General features: G+C 57.5%; 1 protein-coding gene and 1 long non-coding RNA gene across 2 annotated transcripts in view; one reads left to right on the forward strand and one right to left on the reverse strand.

Moving 5' to 3' along the window:
• Nucleotides 1-19,866, reverse strand: part of TMPRSS6 (transmembrane serine protease 6) — a gene marked incomplete at its 5' end in the record, with an annotated part of 32,403 nt that overhangs the window by 1,064 nt on the left and 11,473 nt on the right. Inside the window, 10 exon segments of the mRNA XM_082350812.1 lie at nt 266-402; nt 2,081-2,352; nt 3,720-3,888; nt 4,216-4,332; nt 5,689-5,802; nt 6,760-6,858; nt 7,229-7,374; nt 15,841-15,950; nt 16,254-16,366; nt 17,720-17,856. Coding sequence (XP_082206938.1) covers nt 266-402; nt 2,081-2,352; nt 3,720-3,888; nt 4,216-4,332; nt 5,689-5,802; nt 6,760-6,858; nt 7,229-7,374; nt 15,841-15,950; nt 16,254-16,366; nt 17,720-17,856 — 1,414 coding nt within the window.
• LOC309609394 lies at nt 312-1,225 on the forward strand. The gene is made up of 2 exons (XR_014233413.1): nt 312-427; nt 785-1,225. It is a non-coding gene; the product is annotated as an uncharacterized lncRNA (long non-coding RNA).

The following is a 19,866-nucleotide window of genomic DNA, read 5'->3' on the forward strand; positions in this document are numbered from 1 at the left end:
TGGGCAAAGTGCCTCGCGGAGAGCAAGGAGCAGAGCTGGGGTTGGGCCTCAGACCTGCCCCACTGGGGTCTCTTCTGATCTGGGGCCTGCAACCTGGAGCAAGTCTCTCAACCTCCCGAGCCTCAGTTTCCTCATCCATAAAGTGGGGACAGCCAAGCCCACCTTGCCGTGAGGCTGCAGCAGGCTACTGTGGGCAGAAGGCCAGGCCCTGGGTGACGTGAGCAGCGCCCTCCCTCCCCGATCTGGCCCACCCCGCAGGAGTCACCTGGCAGGCATCCTTCTTGCCCCTGCGGTAGCCGGCGCACAGCATGCGGGGGGTCACCTGGTAGCGGTAGGCCTCGCTGCACAAGTCCTGCGGGATCAGCTGCACGTCCACCTTCTGCAGACCGTTGCTGGTGGGGCCTGCCCGGTGGGGTCAGGGACAGAGGTGAGAAGATCTGAGGTGCCCGGGGCCCCCACTCTTCCCTTGGCTATTCCTCTTGCAGCTCAGGAGCCCCCTTCCTCGCTCCTGCTCTGCCCACCCTCCCATCCCCGCCCTCCACCTCCATCACTCTGTTCTGGCTCCTTCTCCGAGTAGCTCATGGTGACAGACCCCACCCCAACCCTGCCCAGGGCCTATCTGGACTAGGGTCCTCCTTAGGTCCTCCCTCCCCCTACCCCTCCTGCTTGAGGCTTCTTGGCTGCCTCACCTCCGCTCTGTGACAGCCCTGGGGGATTTTTCCAGAACACATATCCCACCCCTTCACTCCCCCCTAAAACTCATCAGCGTCTCCCCACTCTCCAGCCAGCACTTCTCCCTAGGAGCTTCAATCGATACCGTGCCTAGTCCCACCCGGAGATCCGGTCTGTTCAGCTGGGGTGGGCCCAGACATCCGTGCTTTTTCTCAAAGCCCTGATGCTTCGAGCAGGTCAGGAGGAGGACTCCTGGCTCCAGATCCTCACCCAGATCCACCGGCTCCCCTCTGGTGCTGTGTGTTCTCAGGGCTCCCTGGGTTGCCACCTGCGCTCTCATCAGAAATGCCTTTCCCCTTCGCTGAGACACTGCTGACCTATCCTTCAAGCCTGAGCTCAGCCCGCCCTTCCTCTGGGCTGCCACTGCCCCCCGTACCTCCCCATCTGTGTCAGCTCCCCAAAGAGTGTTTCCTGTTTGTCTTTATATTCCCTTTGTCCAACTCGATGCCTGGCATATAGCAGGTGCTCATAAATGTGTCATTGAATGAATGAATGAGGAAGTGGACCAATCCTTGTTTGACACTATTCTCTATCATCCTCTTGGACATGTCACTTTTCACCTGAGCCTCAGTTTCTCTGTCTTTAAATTATCCCTCAGTCCTGCCCACCTCCAGACTGTAAAGCACAGGACGCATTTTTAAAGCCACCACCGCGAAGGGTGCAGGGCATGGCTGTAGTTATGTACAGAACTGAGAGGTGGCCTCTGGGGATGGCCAGCTCCGGTCAGTGTAGGAGGGAAGGGGAGAAACTCATGTTTCTGAGAGGCAGTGGCCAAACAGCAGGGGCTCTGGGGTCAGATAGTCCTGGGTTCTAGTCTCTGCTCCAAGCCTCTCTGGCTGTGTGACTCTGAGTCACAGCTAAATGTCTCTGAGCCTCCGTTTCCCCATCCTTAAGATGGGGTCCATGATAACCAATAGCTAGGGTTATTGGATAGATTAAATGAAATCATGTTCCCCTAAAATCTAACCTCCATGTGGTGTTAATAATTAAGAGCCTCCCCCCAACACAGACACATACCCCTCCACCCCCCACTGTCCAAGGAGCAGAGGGTTGGATCTTGCCCACGGGCTGTGGGGTCCCTGGCCTGCCCCATCACTCCACACATATCCCCTAGGATATCCTTCCATGACCCTGGTTCTCCTTAAATGCCCTTCTGGAAGGAAGGGAAGGGGAGAGGCCCACGGCCATAGTTAAAGGTTGTTTTTTTCCATGAAATCCAGCGCAATTTAATCCCAGGACTAGCGGGCCTCTGGAGTGGAGCCCCAGGGCCCCCTGCCAGTTCACCTCCAGGTTCAGAAGCTGCGTGAGGGGGACCCATCCCATCTTCCCTGCCCGCAGTCCAGCTCACCACCCTCGCGCAGGGCACCCCAGCCCGTGATCCAGCAGTGTAGGCCCGGCTCGAAGAAGTGGGAGCGCACGGGCAGGCAGACGGGGTGCACGGAGGCCGAGCGCACCACGGGGTGGTCGAGCTGCAGCAAGGCCACGTCATAGTCGTGGCTGTCCTCCTCATGGTACGGGTGCAGCAGCAGGCGGCTCACCTTGAAGGACACCTCACCCGGCCAGCGAGAGCTCTGCCACACTTTGCCCAGGAACACGGTCCACAGCGCCGGGGACGCCATGCTGAGGGCAGGGAGGGGGACTCGCTCAGCGGCCGCCTCCCCGATCCCATCCCAGATCCCTAGGGTAGCCAGCTTTCCCCCGGGACACCAGCCTCCAACCCATCCCCGCCCTGCTCTGGAAGGCCAGGCAGCTGGTGGTACGGTGTTCAGTGTTGGCCCTGGAGCCCTCCTGCCTGGGTTCCAGCTCCAGCGTCATCCCTCCCGAGTTGTGTGTGTGCACCTCTCTAGGCCTCAGTCACCCCATCTGCAAAATGGGAATAGCATCATCTACTCATATGTTCCTGAGGGAATTCAATAAAACTGTGTACGTAAAAAAATTAGCACAGTGCCAGGCGCTGGCAGATCATTCTCTCCTTTTTTCCCATGCACTTTCTAGATGGGGCAGCTGGGAACACCCTGCAACTTGCTGGTCCTCAGGAGGAGGGGGAGGGAGTTGAGTGTGGAGGAATTGGCAGAGACTGGGCTGTGCAGACCCCTGGAGGCCAGGTCAGCATCCAGGTCTTTCTCTACCTGTGGGCAGTGGGGAGCCAGGGATGAAGTGAAAGAAGCTGGGTAGTCAGACCGCACCCAGAAGGGCACCCGGGCACCTGGGCAGAGGATGCAAAAGGGAGCTGGGCTCTGGGCTGCCGGGGTGACCCAGCGGTGATGGTGGCAGCGTGGACAGGCAGTGGCCAAAGATGCGTCCAGACCACTGGGAGGGCTTGCGGCCTGGCTGAGTGTGAGGGGAGGGGGAGGGGTGCCCTGGTGGCTCCAGGCCTTTGGCTCGGACCCTGTAGACCCAGGACGGAGGAGAAGGTGTGGGGACAGAGTCCGCGACTGGCCGTGCTGGGGCGGGTCTGGGGCACCAGACATCAGGCTAGGGGTGGAGAGGGGGTGCTGTCAGCCCACCACGGAGATGCGGACGATGTCTGTGGGGCAGGGTGAGATGTCCCTTCTTGTGGCCTTCTCTGCCCCACCTCTCCCGCCCCAGATCACAGACAGGCATGCCTGGAGGAGGGGGGTTCATGACCTATGAGCAAGTCAGGCAGTTCTGTTTTCTACTGTACCCCAGTGTCTAGCACAGCCCCTGGCACATAGTAGGAGCGCAACGAATATCGTTGAATGGATGAATGAGTAAATAAATGAATCACTGACCCAGCTGGAAGCAAGATACGAAAAGTAGAGCACAGAGAGGTCGAGCGGCCTCTCCAGGGGCACAGAGTGTGCTCGTGGTGGAGCCAGGGCCGAACCCAAGTGTCGGAACAGCCGGTCTGAGGGGCTTCCCACCGCCCTCCCCTCTGTCTGCTTAGGTTTCAGACACACTGTACCCCGTCACAGCCTTCCCTACCCCACCTCTCACGGCCCACGTCCCCGTGCCATCCCCCTCACCTGTCCTCCTGGAAGCAGTGGGCAGCTGTGATCACCCAGCGGTCGGCGATGAGGGCCCCCCCACAGATGTGTCGGCCCCGAACCTGGAGGCTGGCCTGCCAGGGCCACTCACCCTCCGAGGACTCAGCCCCGCCCACGATGCGGCCCGAGGGGCCCTGGAGGCCACAGTCTAGGGGTGGAGGAGGGGGCAGGGATGGACAGAGGGCGAGAGGCCGCAGAGAAACAGACGCAGAGAAAAAGAGAAGGGGGAGGCATGAAGGGAGAGCAGAGGAACGACATGAAGGGGACGGGGAAAGAGAACGAAAGGGCGAGGGAGGGAGGGAGGCGGGCAGGGCCCACACCAGGGGCAGAGGCGGGGTAGAGAGACAGGTGGACAGACGGTGAGCTCCCCCTCCAGCTCCGCAGGGCGGGCACCTCCCTCCCTCCCCCGCTGGAGGGCCCAGCAGGTGGAGGGGAATGCCGCCCAGCCCAGCCTGTCGGAGCCCCCAGGGCTCACCGCAGTACTGCTCGTCCGAGCCGTCCTTGCAGTCGGGGTGCCCGTCGCACTGTGGGTTGGGCTTCTTCACACAACTGCGGTCCTCACACTGGAAAGTGAAGGTCCCGCAAGGCACCCCTGGGATAGAGGGGGTGGGGGCAGGGCTTAGAGCGTGGGTCCCTGAGCCCAAAGGAGCCTCCAAAACAAGGCCAGGGAAGACAGAGCCTGGAAGAGGCCAGGAGGCGACCGGGGAGGGGTCTCTTGACCGCACTAAAGGGTTCCCTGAGGCTCCTTTAAGGTCCCCTAAAGGCAGGCCATGTCCCCTCCACACCCCTCGCCCCCTACGCTGGTCTGTTAAGAGAAGGCAGTGTCTCACCTCTCAGACCTGGGCTTCTGACCGTAAGGTTCTGCCTCCCCCCAGGTATGGTACCTGAAGGCAGACCCGCGCCTCCACTTTCAGCCCAGCGAGGCTCCCAAGAGCGCGGCTATGCCCCTCCCGTCAGACTAAGCTCCCCTCCTAGCCTCACAGCCCTGCAGGCCCTGCCCCGCCCAACCACACAGCAGCTCCTCACCGCCTTCACTGTGAAGGGCTTTCTTCTCCACCAGTCTTCGCCTGGTCTCCTTTCGCTACTTAAATTTTACCCTTCTTCAAGGTCCAATTCAAAGCCTACCTCTTCTAGGAAGCTTTCTCAGCCTGATCTCCTCCTCCTCCTCCAGTCTTCTTATGCTACTGGACATGATGTCCAGAAGGTTTGGGCCAGAGAGAGTCACCCATCATTTTTTTTTTTTTTCTACTATCAGATAATCCCCAGAGGGCAGGGACCACTTTGGTGTCTTTTATTCCCATTTCTCAACTCTGCCTTGCATATCACTGGGTAGTCTGTGAGTGAAGGCTGGTTGGTCAGATGGATGGATGGATGGATGGATGATGAATGGATGGATGGACGAATGGATAAAACACTGGAGACTCAGATAGGAGATTGGGCAGACCAACAAATGGGTGACTTGATGGTCTGGTAAGAAACTGACAAGCAGCTATTTGGATGGATAAATGAGTGGATGTAAGGACCAATGGACAAACACGTAGTTAGAGACATCCATGGATGCATGGATGGAGGATGGAACAATGGACATACAGAGAGGCAGTTGGGTAAACCAGTAAGTGAGTAGATTGATGGCTTAGTGGATAGGGAGATAGGTGGTTGGACAGGCCGATGGATGAGTGAGTGAGTGGATGTATGAATCAATGGACAGACAAGATGGTTGGGGAGACCAGAAGATGGATAGATGGATGGATGGATGGATGGATGGATGGATGGATGGATGGATGGATGGATGGATGGACGGACATATAGGCATACTTATAAATGGGTTGGTAAGTATTTGGACAAGAGGGCAGAAACCTCTGCGGAAGAAGCATGCAGAAGGGCCGGGCTATCTGGCTGAGCCCATTCTGTGGTTTCCCTCTAGATACCTGGTCATTCCCCGCCCTACCTTCCTGGCACTGCTCTTCATCACTCCCATTGAGACAGTCAGGCTGCCGGTCACAGACCCTGGACAGTGAGATGCATGTGCTGTCCTCTTGGCACTGGAATGTGGCTCTGCAAACTGTATGAGGACACAGGGAGGGGACAGGTGGGAGGAAGCCAGAGGCACCAGGCTGGGACTTTGCGCCGCCTGTGACTGTGCATTGTATCGCATGTCATGATCACAAATCTCTTTCTCAGCTACTTTACACCTGAGTGTCACTGCAACCCTGTGAGATACTCCATTTCATCGGTGGAAACAGAAATGAAGTGACTTTTCCAAGGTCACCTGGCTGAGCCAGAACTTGAAACCAGATGTCTGGTTCCAAATATGAGGCACCTTCACGAGTACGAAGGCAGGATCAGCCCAGAGGCAGGCACATCCCCCTTCCCTCCTGCTTCTCTCCCCACATATGTAAAACTTTGATGGGATGCAGGTGGTCTGGGGAGATCAGACTGGAACAGGCTGTACTGATGGTGACTCTGGGGGCCAGAAGCCAGGATTCAGAGGCAGAGGTATTAATCCGAGAGAGCCCTGGCTTGGGGACCATCAGGACCCTGAGCCCCTTCTGCCAGGGCTGGGCAGTGTGAGCACACCCCAGGAAGAGCTGGCAGCTCCAGTCTGAACCCCTGCAGTGGAGGACCCCACTCAAAGGAGGCAGATAAAGGATCCTCTCCTTGGCCAACCTGGGTCTGCTGGGCTCTGCTTGACAGTCTTCCCCCTTCTGGTCCTACCCTCCCTCATCTGCTCTGTTCTTTCTTGGACAGCTGTCCTGGCAGAAGGCTGGGGGTGATGGCCTGGTGGGGAGAAGCCCTGAGCTGGGAGTCAGGACACCTGGGTCCCAGCTTGTCCCTGTCACTGCCCCACTGGGTGGCCCTCACGCTGTGCTTCCACCATGCCATCTCAGCACAGCGAGGGAGCCTTACTTCCTGGACACTGCTAATGGGAGCTGCCTGTGGGGGGCAGGTTTCGAAAGGGTGGGCTCAGCCCAGCACAGAGGTGAGGAGAGAGGAGCGACGGGGTGGGCGGGCTGCTCACCGCAGTTTCTCTCATCCAGGCCGTTGGGGCAGTCTTTGACCCCGTCGCAGGCGGGCACACAGAGTCCATTCACAGAGCAGAGGAACTCTCCAGGGCAGGCTGGACAGGGAAGGAGCCATTAGGACATGCGTCATCATGAAAACACGTGCAGATACGAGGCACCCGTGTGCTCACGTGTGTACCCACACGCCTGAGTACATGGTCCATGTGGGCATACATGTCCGGGCTCATGCACGCAGCACACACTCGGGTATGTATGAGTGTATATACCTCATGAACACGTATGACTGCCTTGCACACGTGAGCACACACAAAGCTGCATATGTTCGTGCACACATGCGCACGCGCATGCACACACACACACTCCTTTTGACCAGCCTCTTGGTGCTTCCAGGGACAGCTAAGAGGCAGAGAGAAGCTGCGGGGGCTTAGGGGGTCCCCGCCCCAATCCCCAGCCTGCCACACTCACGATCTGACTGGTTGTACAAGCCGTAGTGCACCTGCACGCCGGGCCCGGTGAGGGAGATCTGGGACGTGAAGTTGATGGTGATGCCAGCGGTGGCCACCACAGGGATCCTCTCGGCGTAGGGCTGCAGGGTGCGCAGGCCACACAGCCTGGGAGTGACCAGAGACAGACTCAGGGCCACACGGTCTGGTCTAAGGTAAGGGACAGCCTGGGTCCCCGTGTACAGACAAGGCAAGGACAAGGCAGTCGGAAAGGAAGGGGGAGCCACAACCCCAGCCCACCCCCACCTCCTCTGTCTTGATTTCTCCCTTGGGTGGCCACTCACCCCCAGAGTCATCTAGAAAGCAGCCTGGCTATGTCACTCCCCTGCTCAAAAACCTTCAATGGCTCCCCATTGCCTGCAGGATAAAATTTAACATCTGGATTCTAGCTCCAGTCACCTAGGAGCTGTAAGAGTCTAGCAAGTCAGAGTTCTTCTCTGAGCCTCACTTTCCTCCCTTGTAAAACAAGGGAAATTATCACCTCTGTTGACCTGACATCTGACAAAAGGCTCCAACGTGTCAGTGGAAGCAATAGTCCTTGACGGGTCTACTCTCCATAGAGAGGAAGGGATGTTCCTCCTGTGCTCGGTGTGGAGTGAGAAGGCAGCCTCGCTCCCCATTCAGGCCTTTCGCTCCCACTGAGAAGCCTCCACAGCCCTGGTGGCTTCCCTGTGACCCTCTGGGCCTGAGGGAGGCACCAGTCCCGCTCCCAGGGTCCGCAGTGCCATGCTGACGGGCAGCACCTTCTCCGTGCGTGGCCACACTCGGGTGGGACCATCCCCCAACTGTGGGCGCACACTCACATCCCTGTTGGACCCCCCCCAGTCCCCACCAATGATGCTCTTGTTCCCACAGAGCAGGTGAAATTCCCCGCAGAGAGCAGGTAAGAATCCTCCCGACTCCAGGGTGAGGGGCACGGGGCTCACCCGCACAGTGCCTGGGCACACCTGGCCTTACAGAGCAAGAGGCCATGCTTTCGTGGAGCAGGCGCAGCCACGCCCCCCCAAGCAGCGGGACCCTCCCCAGAGCGCAGCCTGGGGTTCCCTGCCTTCCCCGGCGGGACACCCTCAACAGAACAGATGGGTCGGCCCCATCAGCTCCTAGGAATGCCTCCCACAGGGAAGGGAGTATCCTCACAGAGCAAGCAGGAATGCCTTTACAGGTGAGGGAAACACCCAGAACACGGGTGGAAAGGTCTGCAGAGAGAGGTGAAAATGCCCCCGGCAGAGAAGGTAGGAGGAAGTCAAGAGAGCAAGTGGGAGTGCCCCAAAGCATGATGGGAACATCCCGCAGCAGATGCAGCAGCCCACAGAGCTGGTCCCCTAATTCCCAGGGGCCAGAGGCTTCCTCAGAACTTCCAGAACACGGCAAGCATTTAATAGGTCAGTAATAGTTGGAGGCCTCATTGCATGGGGATTTTGAGGTCCTCACAGCAACTCCACCCTGTGAGGAGGAATTGTTCTCCTCCCGCTCTGCAGATGAGGCTCAGGAAGGGAAGTGCTGAGCTGGACGAGAATCCAGCCTCCTCAGGACCCAGGAGGCTCCACCCAGCCTCCACTGTGGGGAGGTGCACCCTGACCCTCACTGCCACATGAGCTCTGGGGGCTGAGCCCTCATGTTCCCCATGACCCCCTCAGACCCGGCCTAAGGTTTAGTTTCCCCATACTGTTTGCCTGCAGTGACCATATATTCTTGCCCCCACACCAAGAAACAGTTCTCAAAGTATGGTCTGGGGACCCCTTGGGGTCCAAAGTAAAAATTATTTTTATAATAATTCTCAGGTATCATTTGCCTTTTTCACTCTCTTCTCACACAAGATAGAGTGGAATTTTCCAGAGACTATGTGATGTGTAACCCATTGAATGCGGAAGCAGGTGTGGGGATTCAGTTGTGGTCTACTAATCCAATTATTAAAGAAAGTTGCAAAAATGTAAAACAGTGATATTATTCCTCACCAAATGTTTTTAGTTTTGGAAAATATAATTAATTTTTCATAAAATATGGCCTTTATGTTAAAATGTAATGGGTTTCTTATTATTTTAAATGAACTGATAAATATTTTTAAATGTTCTCAGTTTTCATTTCTAATACTGTAAAGATAGGTTACAAATATAGTTTTTATACAAGGCATAAAACTCTCTGGGGTGCTCCGTAATTTTAAAGAATATAGAGGGGTTCTGAGATGGAAAATTTTGAGAACCACTGCTCTGCAGCCCAGGGGGACCAGAGTGGGATGAGGTGCCACCAGGGGGCGCTCCTGAACAAGCCTCGTCCTTATCCTTTTAAAACTAAGGAAGCACGGGGGGCGGGGGGGGGGGGGTTGTGGTTTGTTTTTAAAGTAGATAAACAAATGCTATCATGGATTACTATCCCCAGAGAATTGCCCTGGGGAGTGGACAGGGGATCTGGGGGCTGGGAAATACCGGGCAGGGGGAAATGAGGAATCAGGTGCATTCCTGAACATGCTTAAGGTTCAGGGGCCTGGGGCACTGTCCCCAGACGGTCACGGGAGACTGTGGAGAGACAGGGAAGGAACCAGAGCCGGGTTGGAGGGCAGTGGAATGTTTCAGTTTATAAGAATTTGAGGGCTGCCTGGTCACCTCAAGCCTTGGCCAGAGGCTCTAAGGCACCAGCGTCTGCCGATAGGACATTTCTCTACTGGCATCCAAGAGAGGATTCCAGGATCAGCTTGTGGCTCAGCCTGGTACTCAAGAACCTGCTCAGCCTGGGCAGCATTAGTTCTCACCCTGGAGGCCTGGGGCAGACAGGAGGTGGCAGAATTCCTGGGGCAAGGCTCTTCGTTATCAGGAGCCAGAAAAGAATTCAAGGCAGAGGCTGTAATCTGGCAACTCAGGCTGAATCACTCAGCCTAAAGATGATCTATTTAGCCTATGCAGTATTAAAAACTTTTTTTCAAATGTAGTTGCCAGCTAATTTCACATAACATCTTAGATTCTTGCTTCTGAAAAATAAGCCCTAGAAACACTGGCTGGAAGTGATCAGAGGCTGCCCCAATTAGGCAGGGCACGTGTGGCCCAGCTAACCAGGTCCCTCCCTCCCTCCCTCTCCCCCACGCAGCCTGCTTCGAGGAACTACGCACTGGCCTGGCCCCTTTGCACGTCATCGTTTCTGGTTCTTGCCGCAGTGCCTTCTGCATGAGGGTTTGCGTCCTCTGGCTCTCCAGTCCCTCCCCATCCACCAAATGCTGGCCCCTCCCCACAAACCCTCTCCAAGGAGCACCAGAAGTCTGAAAGCTGTGGAGTCCACGTCTCATCTCAACTACAAAGTGCTGGGGGTCTGACGGCACATTTTTGCACCGGGGCCTGCCTTGCTTTCTCACTTTTCTGGATTTGGAGAATTTTCCTTCTTGCCTCACCTAGACAGCAAGCAGGGATCCGGTCAACCTTGCATGTCAGCAACTCTACACAGGGAGGAGTTCAAGAAAGATTGGATGGTAGATGGACGGATGTGAATGGATAGAAGGAAGGAAGGGTGGGTTGGTGTATTGATGGATGGATAAATGGATGGGTAGATGGATAGATAGATGGATGGAAGGAAGGATTGAAGGATGGATGGAAGGATAGATGGATGGATACACACATACATTCATTGCCTTCCCTAAAGACAGGTTAAATGGGAAAGACAGTCAGCGAAGGCAAGCACTAAAAAAGGGAGGATAGCAGTCTCACTTGGTGGCCAGAGTGGTGGACCTGAAGCTGCAGAGCTGAGGCTGAGGCTGGGCTCTGCCACATGAACCAGCTGTGTGACCTTGGGCATCTGGCTCAACCTCAGCAAGCTCCCATTTTCACGTCTGTAAGATGGGGTGATAGCTCCCTTGTAGGATGTTTTATGGCATGTGTGAGAAATAATTTCTTTGAAAACCAGCTGCTATCGTAGGGCTGTGAGCTCACCAAGGGCAGCAGCTGGAGCTCCTCCGTCCTCATCGCCAGCACCCGGCAGTGCCCGAGGAGCCTCTGTGGCCGCCCAGGGGATCAAAGGAGCAGAAGGGCCGCCCCATAGCCAGGCCGGGCCTGAGGGGCTCCAGCAGGCCTGAGGAGCCAGTGGCTCTGCCTGTCCTCATCAGTGAAGTGGAAATGGTTGGGCTGATCACAAGAAAAGTGACATCACAGGGGAGGAAGCTGGCAGGAGGCAGGTTCCCGGAAAGGGGGAACCCTGTGCCGCACTGACTCCCAGCCAGAGTGGATTCCGCGAAACCCAGCAGCTGGTAGCCGGATTTCACAGGTCAGCTCCCTCCCACACCCCCAGGCCACTCAAAGGGCATGAGGTCTCTGCTGGGGAGAAACTGGGGAGAAAACAGGGAGGTGGGGGGAAGGCAGAAAGGGCTCAGGGGAGTGAGGTGACGTGCCCAAGGATGCCCCGTCCGTGGAGGGAACCCGGGCCAGCCTCTCCTGATCACTGTGCTGGCACCTGAGGGCTGAGACACCCTCTCCCCACACCCACCCTCTGTCGCTCCTCGTCAATGGCCATTCTGGGCCCCAGGACTGTGCCTCCCCCTCCCTACAAATCCTGTGCCTGGAAATCTACACCCTTCCCCAGACCTCTTGTGTCTTTGCCACCCACACAAGCAGATTTTCCAACAAATGCTTATTCAAAGAATTTCCCAGCAACTACATAGGCTGATGGTTATCAAAAAAGATGAGAACTAGAGGAAATGGTTTGTCCGGCGCTTACAGTCTGGAGGTACACCTCTGCCTTCCCTTCCACACTCAGACACGGGCAGGAGCCTGGGGCCAGGGGGCCACGAGTCCCCACCGGGGGACCCCGGACCCTTAACGAAGGTCTGAGAAGACAGGGATGGGACTTCCCAGGCTGCTCTCGGAGCTGGCGAGAGGAGAACCCCAGAAGCTGTCTGTCCCCTCAGCAGGATGCCAGTGCGTTAGTCGGGATGGCTTGGCCAAGGGAGGGAACAGCCGGCACAGCTGCTCGGAGGCTCTGCAGGAAGATTCTGCTTGAGTGTGAGCACACAGATGAGCACGTGTACGTGCGTGGACGTGCGCACACAGGCCTGCACGCCGCCACACACGCTCTGGATCACACTGCCTAGCTCAACTCTGGTTTCTCTAGTCACGAGCTGGGTGACTTTGTGTGAATGCCTTTGCCTCTCTGTGCCTCAGTCCCTCATCGGTCTATGAAGGAGGCAGTGCGGGGCCTGCTTCCTCACCACGTTGCTGAGGATGAAGGAAACGGCACCTGAGCTCTGGGCCTGCCTGGTGCAGAGTCCAGAGCCACTTACGAACTCATGGCCGGTGCCTTCTGGAGCTCCTGCCTATCCCGGCCTGCAGGAGCCGGTGTCCTCCACCCACGATCTCATTTACTCCTCCCTGGATGGGGACCTGCTTCATGCCCACTTTCCAGATGAGTTAGCTGAGGCTGAGAGGGGTGAGTCCTTGCTGAATAGAAGAAGAGGAGCCAGGGTTTGAACACTGCTGTGTCTCATTTCAACAGCTAAGCTCTTTCCACCTCTCCAGCCCAACTTGGAATGACATTTCATTAGGAGCTAATAAACACAACTTATTGGAAGACATCTTTCAGATGGGTAAATAATAAAAAGTTGGGGCCCTGGACCCTGGGCAGGCCTAACCCCCTTGTTTTACAGATGAGGAAGGGGGTGTACCCAGAGTTACATGCAGAAACCAGGTAACCAGACTCCCACAAGCACATCTTCAACCCCCCAGCAGGTGGGGGAGGCTTGAGAAGAGAGAGGAGGGGGTGGGAGTGCCGGGCCTTGTCAAGCCTCACCCTCTCACCCCACCCGCCACCCAGCTGCACCCTGGTCCCTCGCCACCACTTCAAAAGTGCAAAAAGACAAGGACAAGAAGCCAAGTCTTTAGTCCTCCCTAGACCTCAGTTTTCCCACCTGTACAATGGGTGAGGGTAGGGCTCGATTATCAGCCCAGCCCACTTTCTATAGCTCAACGGTGCTTTGAGACAGTGGGGAGGGTGAGACCCCTCCAACCCCGATAGACTCTGTCACAGTGCCTGAAATTTCACCCTCGCACTATCATTCCTTCTGATGAAGACTCTCCCCATCTGCGGTCCACACCTGAAACCCAAGGGTAGCTCATGAAGTCCCAGCACCCAGTGCCCACACCTCTGCCCGACCCTCCTGGCTACGTCAGGGAGGCAGGAAGAAGGCCCTGCAGGGGAGCACGTTGTGGACCACCGTGTGTCCTGCTGTTCATGGCTAGTGGTGGGCATGGGAGAGAGGCCCTGACTGCGGACCCATCTGGGTACTACTTAATCCCACTGAGCCTCGATTCCCTTCTCTGGGAAATGGAATGATGATGCCTCTGACATCACAGGCTGTCGGGCCATGAACTGATGCCCTGTGCTGAGCACCAAGCAGGTGGAATGGGGCGCCTGGTGCCAGAGCCCGGCTCCCAGCTAATGGAATAGCCATGGCGGTGGGGGGTAAGTGTGGGAGCATCAGACCCAGGCCCTTCTCACCCCTTCCTAGCCCCTCGTCGAGATATCAGATTCAGCTCTGGGGTTGAGAGGGTGGCGGGAAAAAACGTTATCATCATGTGGAGAACCGTGAATCAAGGACCACTCTCAGGGTCACTCTGGGCTCCTGACACTGGGGGGTGAGCCCAGCCATCCTCAGTCTGCGCAGCCCCCAGGCAGGTGGGGAGGGGCCCTGAGGGAGCACCACAGAGGATCAAGGCAGCCAAGCCCAGAAATGCCACCCACATGCTGGGACCCGTGCAACAAGATGCCTTCTGCTCTCCAAAAGGCACCGGGGCAGAGTCACACCACTTGACATCACCCCCAAACGGCACAGGCCTGAACTCACACCCTCAGCATGTCTTCTTTTTCCTTTTAATCATGGTCCCTGATAAATTGCAAAATCCCTGGAAAGGATGATGACGAGTCGACGAGCATCATCAATCCCTGTCCCCTTTCGTCTGGCTGATGCTTTTCAAAAGGATCAACCGATAAGCAAAATACAAGCGTTGGGCTTCCCTGGTGGCGCAGTGGTTAAGAATCTGCCTGCCAATGCAGGGGACACGGGTTCGAGCCCTGGTCCGGGAAGATCCCACATGCCACGGAGCAACTAAGCCCGTGCGCCACAACTACTGAGCCCGAGTGCCACGACTACTGAAGCCCGCAAGCCTAGAGTCCGTGCTCTGCAACAAGAGAAGCCACCCAATGAGACGCCCGTGCACCGCCACGAAGAGTAGCCCCCACCCGCTGCAACTACAGAAAAGCCCGCGCGCAGCAACAAAGACCCAACGCAGCCACAAATAAAAGACAAATAAATAAATTTATAAAAAAAAAAAAATACAAGCATTGGTGAACGTGGACACCAACCCCAGAATCCAAGAATTCCAGAGTCCTAGAACTTTCCAATTTTAGTGTATTGGAATCTTGGATACTCAAAATCTGTGAAACCAAGAAATCAAGAACCTTGCATATTAGAATCCCAGCCTCTGTTAGACCCCTAGGATCTCAGGGTTGGAAGGCGAGCAGAGGCCCAATCTGCTACTAGATGTAGAATCTTCTCTTCAGCATCTCTGGACTGCAGGTGGGGAGGGGTCTCCCCAGTTTTGCAAGGCTACTTTGAGATCCCTTCTCTCTCCCCAAGCCTCTGCCCCCCTGCAAAAATGGAGCCATGGGAGGGTGTCCTGCTTTCCCTCCATGCCTCCCACTCCCCTCCCGCCCCGTTATCCCCTGTGCCTGACCCATCCTCTCTGCCTCTAAGGGACGCTCCCCCACAGCATTTAGACACAGAGCCCCTCCCATTGTAAATATCCCCTCCCTTGAATGCCCTAGTTCTCTCCTTCACTCCCCAGACCAGGGAAAGCTCGTCTGCACTGCCCCCATTCCCTGCTTCCCTGCCCACCCCACTCCTCTGCAGCCGTCAGGACCACCAGTGGCCCGCAGAGTGCCAGCCGCAGTGGGCATTTCCCAGCCTTCATCCTACTGATCAAAATGCAGGCACGCTGACCAGAGGATGGCCTGGGCACGCTGTGTCCTGCCCACCTCCCCAAGGGACTCAATTCTTCCTCAGGAACTTTGTCACCGGGGGGCCAAGGGCAGGACAGATAGCAAGGGCTGGCGCCCCACAGGGGGCACGGGTGAAGCAGGATGGCCCTGGGAAGCGGTCAGGTTAGCAAAAGCGGCACGGACACCGGCTCTGCAGCTTCACAGTCGGGAAGCCGCTTGAATTTGGCCAACAGCAGGGAGCAGGCAAGAGATGCCTCCATTTGCACTTGGGTGGGTTTAGGGAAAGGCACCCTAGCGCTGCTGAGTCCTGTGGCTCTGCATCATCTCACTTAAGGATTTGGGGTGACAGCACCCAAGGAAGTGAAACCATTTCACGCTAACTAGGATCAACATCTAAGGTGGCTGATGACAAATGTGTGCCTGAGACTTCTGGGTGGCAGGAGGGGAGGCTGAGGCCCGGGTTGGGGGCCGGGACAGGGACTGGGTCAAGGGTGAGGCAACAGGCCTGACCTCTGCTCTCTTCTCATGATGCCCCTCTGAGGTCCCAGACTTGGGCTCCCAAGGGGGGTTACCTGCAGGGACAGGAAGGGGGTTCCGGGCGGGTACCTCCGGTTCTGGATGGTCCACTGGCCCTGGGTGCACGGCACGTCGTATTTCTGCCTCCGCAGAGTGTAAGCATCAAACCAGAGGGCCAAGCCGTAGTCCAGGGAGGGCACCTGGGACAGAGGAGCTAGTCACCAGGTGGCCCATGGGCTGTGGCCAGGCGGTGGTCCCGCCCCCCAGGACAACAAAGCGGGGAAGAGGCCTGCCAACACAGAGTGCCAGCTGGGGCTGAGGTCTGTCAGTCACTCAGCAAACAGGCATCGCCATGGCAACAGAGCCATCCCACCCACCCTGGAAGGAGTGGTACCCAGAGCTCAGCCTGTGGGTGCTTCAGCAGAGGCAGGACAGTGCTCCCCTCCCAGCTGGGATCCCCGGAGGTCTACAGGGTGCTCTGGGAAGAGGGTAGGTGGGCTCACCGTGAGGTGCCAGGAGCAGTGGGTGCTGGGTGAGTAGTAGCTGGGGAAGTATGGCGTGCTGAGGACGCCCTGCAGCTCCAGCCGGCCCTCCAGGGTCAGATTCACCTCACAGGCTTGGCCCGGAGAACAGAAGTTACACAGGGTGCCTTGGACCCACCCCGCTGCACCTGCCAGCAGGTGGGGGGCAGCTGAAGCCCACGCCCCCTACTACAACTAAACAGTACAGCCTGATGACTGAGTGTGAATGTGTGACCTTGGGCCTCAGTTTCCTCATCTGTGAAACAGGGACAATAATAGTACATACCTCATAGGGTAGTTGAGTGGATTAAACAGACGTGGTATGTAGTAAGTGCTCAATAAATGTTCACTACTGACATCAGCTGTGCAACCCTTCACGGTTTACTGAATGTGTTCACTGCTGCGCCAGCCTCACAGTTATGGGGGTTGGGGAGGGAGAATCGTTCCCCTTTTCAAAGATGAGGTTTGGGGAAGAGGAGCAGCTTGGCTGAGGTCACACAGTGAGAGGGCGAGGCATGGGGAGCAGGTGTGTTCCCAGCTACCACAACACCTTCTATGGAAGTCAGGGGCCCTAAAGCCCCCCATTCCCTCCCCGTAGAGCTATGTCAGAGACGCCTATGAGAACGGGCAGCTCTGGCACCTCTTTAGCTCCAGGGACTCCCAGGGGGGGTCACCTGTGGACCTGGGTCACTAGCAGGAGACCAATGGGGTGGACACCAGGGGAGGGAGGGGAAAGCCGGTGGGAAGAGGTAGACTGACGGCAGAGGCGGGGAGAGGCTCTTTGTGTAGCTCCTGTTTGTAACCCTCCCTTCCACTGAGCCCAGGACAGCCCAGGACAGCCCAGGGCAGCCAGCCATCGGGTGTGAAGGGTGGGACGTGCTCTTCCTGAGAAAGGCGGTGGAGGAGGGGGAATCCGGAAGCAGGAGGAGAGTGGGGAAGTCTCAGTGGGGCAGCCTGGGGGACCCTTTCCCAAGGAATGCTGTGAACCGCCCTCCCCTGAGCATCCTACACCATCTCCAGGGACGACTGTGTGGCTGACCTTTGGTGTGAGAGGGTTGTCTGGCGGACCCCACGCTCCAGGCCTAGCCAGGGTGGGTGCAGAGGGAAGAGGGGCAGGGGAGGACAGAGAGAGGAGGGAAGACAGACAGTAAACTAAGGAAAGAGAATCAGAAAGAGGGCAGGAGAGAGAATGAGGGGTGATGAGTGAGGGAGGGAGAGAGGGGCAGGGGAGGGGGGGAGGGAGAAGGTGGGGGAAATGGAGCGAGAATAGAGAGAGATAAAGGGGGTCCACGGGTGGGGGTGAGGTTGGAGAGCAGAGGCGCTTGCAGAATCTTCCCTCCCCCATCCCATCCCCAACCAGAGCAAAGAGGGTGAAGGCAAGCCCGAGGAGCACCCCTGGCTTCTGCCACTGTGCCCCTCCCATCCCCTAGGGACCCCTGACCCCTCACCCTGGAAGGCCACGGGCTGCACGGAGAGCACGAAGGGGTCATAGTAGCTGTGCAGGCCCTTCTTCCAGACCACCGCCATGATGGCGCCCGATGCCAGGACCTCCACCACGGGCTCCTGGCGACTGCAGCCATAGACCCTGGTGGGACAGAGAAAGGTGGCGAGGGGGGTGGCGGGGTCTGAGACAGGCATCAGGGAGGGCAGCGGGTTTCCGGGAGGAGCAGAGGAGGAGGGACTGGCAGCCTATATATCTGGGTCTTCGGTTAGTCCGCTGTGTGTCCTCAGGCAGGTGTCTGACCGTCTCTGGCCCAGGGGGCTGACTGGAGGCCCTGTAAGGGTCAGGCCAGCTCCTCAGGGGAGAGAAGCCAAGAGGTTACCCAGACTTCTGGAGCTTACAATTCGACTATGATGGCTGATTCCAGTCCCATAGCACCCCTCCACCCCCTCAGAATCCCTGTGACCCCTGAGTGCCCAGCAGGCAGACCAGACTGGCACTATGCCTGCTGGCTGGCCACACCTGACCCCTGGCCCTGTTCTGGGCTGGAATAGAGAGAAGACAGGTGTGCCATCTGGTGATCCCTTGGGCACCCCAGGATTCTACCCAGAGCTTGCCATGGGGAAGGCACAGAGGAAATAGCAGTATCTTAGAATTCTAGACTCTTAGAGGAATGTCAGCCCTGAAAAGGCTTTTCAGAGATTGTCAAGGTCAACAGCTTGGTTTCCAGGTGGGGAAACCCAGGCTCATGAACGTGCCAAGGCCCCACCCTGGGTCCACAGCAGAGACAGACCCACGCTAGGCACCGCCTGTGACAGCGCCTGGCACCCCTGCTGTGTCCATGCCCATGGTCGGCCCATCTCAGGCGGGGTGCTCCTGGCTTCCCTCTCCCTCACTCTTTGCCAACCTCTGCCAAACTTCCCCCTGCCTCCGACAGAATTCTCTGGAGCCCTTGCTAATCAGTAGACCAATTCCCAGAAAGCTAATAACCCTGCTTCCCCCGCAGGGGGCACGCTAACATCCAGCTGCAAGGTACTGCCTGGCCGGGTGCCGGCTCTGAGGCTCTGGCCCTGACCAGTGGGAGTGGGCAGCCATGCGGGGGACTGCAGGCACCCAGCGAAGTGCGAGAAGTCCAAGCACAGCCTCGAAAACACCACCCACAGCAGCCCTGGCAACCCCGGCTGCTGTGGAGGGAAGACTGAGCAATCCCAGGAATTTCCCCACGAGGGTCCTGGTGCCCCAGGGGCCTGCGAAGGGGCATTTCCCCTGGCCTCCGCCTGCCCAGGCACTGGTCCCCACTTCCTCGTCCTCCTGCTTCGACCACCGCTGGCTTGATCTCACTGTGGGGGGCGAGGGGAGGGGTCCACCCTCCGGTACCAGGCCCTCCCCGCCTCCACTGCGCCTCTCCTCCAGCAGGTGGTAGGTAAGATATTCGGATTAAGAGGGACCTGAGGTCGCCTTTAATGGTTGCTTTTAATATTGGGGATTCCTTTTATTTACTTAGCCTCCACCCCCGCCCCCCGTCTTCCCATTACCACCGAAGTTCCCCCTTCATGGTCTGGGGTGCAAGTCTGAGGACCCCCTAGTCTTGTCTGACCCATCATTTTTACACCTTCTCCAAGGGTCTGAGACGGAGTGAGCCACTTGGTGCCACAGTGAGTAGGGACAGAGCTGAGCCGGCAGTCAGGTCTCCTCTGCAACAGCAGGCTGCAGGGGGCACTTGGAGAAGCCCCAGGAAAAGGGCTGAAGCGTCCCCACCCTCATCAGGCCTGGAAATGAGCTGTGTCTAGCTTCTCTGCGCTCCCCAGAGCCCTCCAGGAACCCAGCCCACGCACACGCACATGCCAGATTGCGGTCAGCACGTGGCAGGGCGGGGTGGGCGTGGGGGTGGCTGCAGATGAGAGCGCAGCCTCAGACCCTGGAGAGTCAGAGAGGCCCCGGGGGAGGGGGCCAGGGAGAATCTTCACCCAGCTCGCCCTTCAGGACTGCCCTTGATCTGAACATGCAGGTCCCACCCCCATCCCGAAAGCTGAAAGCTGGGTGCCTGAGAAAGACAGAGAAGGCAGCAACCCGGTGCACCAGGGTCTCGCCTGACCTCCTACAGACCTACACCCCTCTCCCACCCCGTGGGGGTGTGATCAGGCTCCTGGAGGC

The sequence above is a fragment of the Balaenoptera borealis genome (assembly GCF_965194805.1).
Source record: "Balaenoptera borealis genome assembly, chromosome: 13".
In the NCBI taxonomy this organism is placed as follows: Eukaryota; Metazoa; Chordata; class Mammalia; order Artiodactyla; family Balaenopteridae; genus Balaenoptera; species Balaenoptera borealis.